The sequence below is a fragment of the Plectropomus leopardus genome, unplaced genomic scaffold, assembly GCF_008729295.1.
Source record: "Plectropomus leopardus isolate mb unplaced genomic scaffold, YSFRI_Pleo_2.0 unplaced_scaffold18727, whole genome shotgun sequence".
Taxonomy (NCBI): domain Eukaryota; kingdom Metazoa; phylum Chordata; class Actinopteri; order Perciformes; family Serranidae; genus Plectropomus; species Plectropomus leopardus.
In genome coordinates, this window is record NW_024620194.1 from 1 (window position 1) to 2,622 (window position 2,622).

The 2,622-nt window shown below is 61.0% G+C and overlaps 1 protein-coding gene across 1 annotated transcript; it reads right to left on the reverse strand.

The window, feature by feature from the left end:
* Positions 1–7: 7 nt before the first annotated feature.
* LOC121965135 (zinc finger protein 609-like) lies at positions 8–2,271 on the reverse strand (the record flags this gene model as incomplete). The annotated part of the gene is made up of 1 exon (XM_042515297.1): positions 8–2,271. A coding segment is annotated over one exon (2,264 nt), but the record flags the coding sequence as incomplete, so codon positions are not given.
* Between the last annotated feature and the right edge of the window lie 351 nt (positions 2,272–2,622).

Sequence of the window (2,622 nt, forward strand, 5' to 3'; positions counted from 1 at the left end):
GGAGTACAGCTGGAGTACAGCTGGAGTACAGCGGGAGTACAGCTGGAGTACAGTGGGAGTACAGCCGGAGCACAGCCATGTCTGGTGGGCGTTGTGTGAAAAGGTGTAGCTACCTGTCTGTACCACATGGCGGGCTCTACACCCACCGGCCGGCCTGACTCCACCCCCGACTTAGCGTCCTCTTTCCCATGATGCCCTGCTTCACTCAGCTTCATCTTCAGCCCCTCGGGCGGGGCGGCGGGGGCCTTGGGGTCCTCCCCTTTAACCATGATGACGGACTTGGCCTGTTCTGCAGGGGGCGGCAGCTCTTTGGGCTTGGCGGGGTTCAGCACCCCCTTGGTGCCCAGGTCGGTGAGGCTGGGGGCCCGAGACAGCGTGGGGGGCACCGAGGCTTTCTGCTTCCACTCCTCTTTAAGCCCCGCCTCCCGCTCTTTGCCCTCAGCCTTCTTGTCGGCCTGCCGCTGGCGCTCCTCGTACTGCTGGCGGTAGGCAGGGTTAGAGGCCAGCAGGTGGGCGTGGTAGGCCTGGTCTGGGGCGTAGGAGTAGGGCGGGACGTAGTACTGGTTGTAGTACAGTGGTTGGGCATACATGTTGGAGCGTTGCTGGATGACGGATGGCTGCTGAGGTCCGGCCTCCGCCTTCCTCTCTTCCTGAGGCTCCGCTTTCAGTTTGACCTCCTCCCCCACCTCAGGCTCCTCCTCCTTCTTCACCTTCACCTGGGCTCCCTCCACGTGTGGCGGCGCGGTGGGGGCGGCCCCTGGGCTGGGGTTGGGATAGCTGGGGGAGTAGTAAGAGTCGTAGTTTGGGTAATACGGTGACTCCTTGCTGGGCGCCTGCGGCGGGAACAGCGCCTTCTTGGCGCTGTCACGGGTCGCCTGCTCCGGCTCGATTTTGACCTTCGGCCCCTCTGACCTCCCCTCACCGTCCTCCCCGGCGTCAGAGATGTCAGAGTAAGCGGGGCTGCTGGTCTTGACGGAGGCATTGTCGGCTCCGTTCTGGTTGAGGTGAGGCCCGAGGCCGGCCTCCATCCTGCTCGCCACGCCGATGGACGGGCTGGGCGCGTTGTCGGAGAAGCTGTACACCTTGTCAGCCTCGGCCTTGATGCTGGCGAGCCGGCTCTGGTGAGCCTCTGACGAGCCATTGAGCAAAGTGTCGGACGCCTCTGAGTACGGGCTCCTCCCCTCCTCTGGCCGCCCGCCCTTTCCCTTTGGACTGTCACCCTCCTTCCCCCCCTCCCTCTTCTTCTTGTCCTTCTTCTTCTTGTCCTTGGAGAGCGTGGGGCTGGAGGCAGGGTCAGCTAGCGGCGGCGGTTTGGGCTGGATGCTCTTCAGCTGGGGGCTCTTGGGGATGGGCTGTACCACGGAGCCCAGCGCGGGTGAGGACGCCTGCAGGGCATAGGGTGAGGGGGCGTTGGGGGTGTTGGTGGCGACGGGGGCGTTAGTGGCGACGGGGCGGCCCTGTTTCAAACCCTTTTGGGTCAGTTTATCAGGCTTGCCTCCGGCAGCCATTTTCTTCGCCTTCCTGTCTTCCATGCCGTCGTTGCTGGCCTCATCCGTCAAACACGCCGCCTCCTCGCCACCGTCCGTCACCTCAGGCTCCGTCTCCCCTGCCTTCTTCTTCCCTTTTAGCTTCCCCGGTGAGGGGGACGGCGCGTCAAAGCCTCGCCCTTTCGGCGTGGTGGAGCGGGCAGGGGAGATGGCGGCGCCGTTGCAGGAGGCGGGGTCAGGGTGGAGGGCGGGCTCATCCCCGAATTCGCTGTCTCCGTCCTGGTCCAGTCGGACGTCGTGGTCGTTGTGCGCCCGCGCCTGGTGGTACTTGAGCCCGTTGATGTGCTTGTACTTCTTGTTGCAGTTGGGGTGGGGGCAGTCGATGAGCACGGGGGAGGGGCAGGTGCGGTCCAGCTGCGGTGGCGGCAGGGGATCAGCTTTCCCTGCGGAGTGGGAGAGCGTGGCGCCGGTGGAGTTGGTTCTCATCCTCTTGGAGGCCTTGGTGTCCTCGGAGCTGGAGGTGGGCTCCATGTCAGAGGCGGGTTTGGTCTTCCTCTTGGCGGAGGACGGACTGGCCTTGGCGTCATCTGCGCCACCGGCCGTCTGGCTGCCTCTCCGCCCTTTGCTGTTGGCCGCGGCGCCACGCGTCTTGCTGCTGCCGCTGCCTTTGTTGTCTGACGAGTTGCTGTTGTCGTTCAACGGTGTGTTGCTCCCGGGACGCATCCTCTTCCCCCGACCGCGACCGCTCCGCATCTCCACGTCACTGGTGGGAGATTCACAGAACCTGAAACACAGAGTCAGCGACCGCCGTTAATCATGACAGGGCTCACACAGCTTCATCTACACATTTCCAGGACTATTCCAGGACTTTTCCAGGACTCTGAGTATAATATATATCAGCTTTTTACATACCTATTATATTAAAAATAATAAATTTAGAACAGGATGAGAACTGAATATTTAAAAATAACTTAGGGGCTGTTCATTATTTATCAGAGGGGAGGGGCTGCTGCAAAAAGGGGGAGGCATGTCAGATAATGGGGAAGGGACTAAAGCTTTTATTTTGGCTTTAGGCGTGAGGCACACAACTTTAAATGGCTGGATTCTTTGGGAATTTATTTTTCTTTAAAAAAAA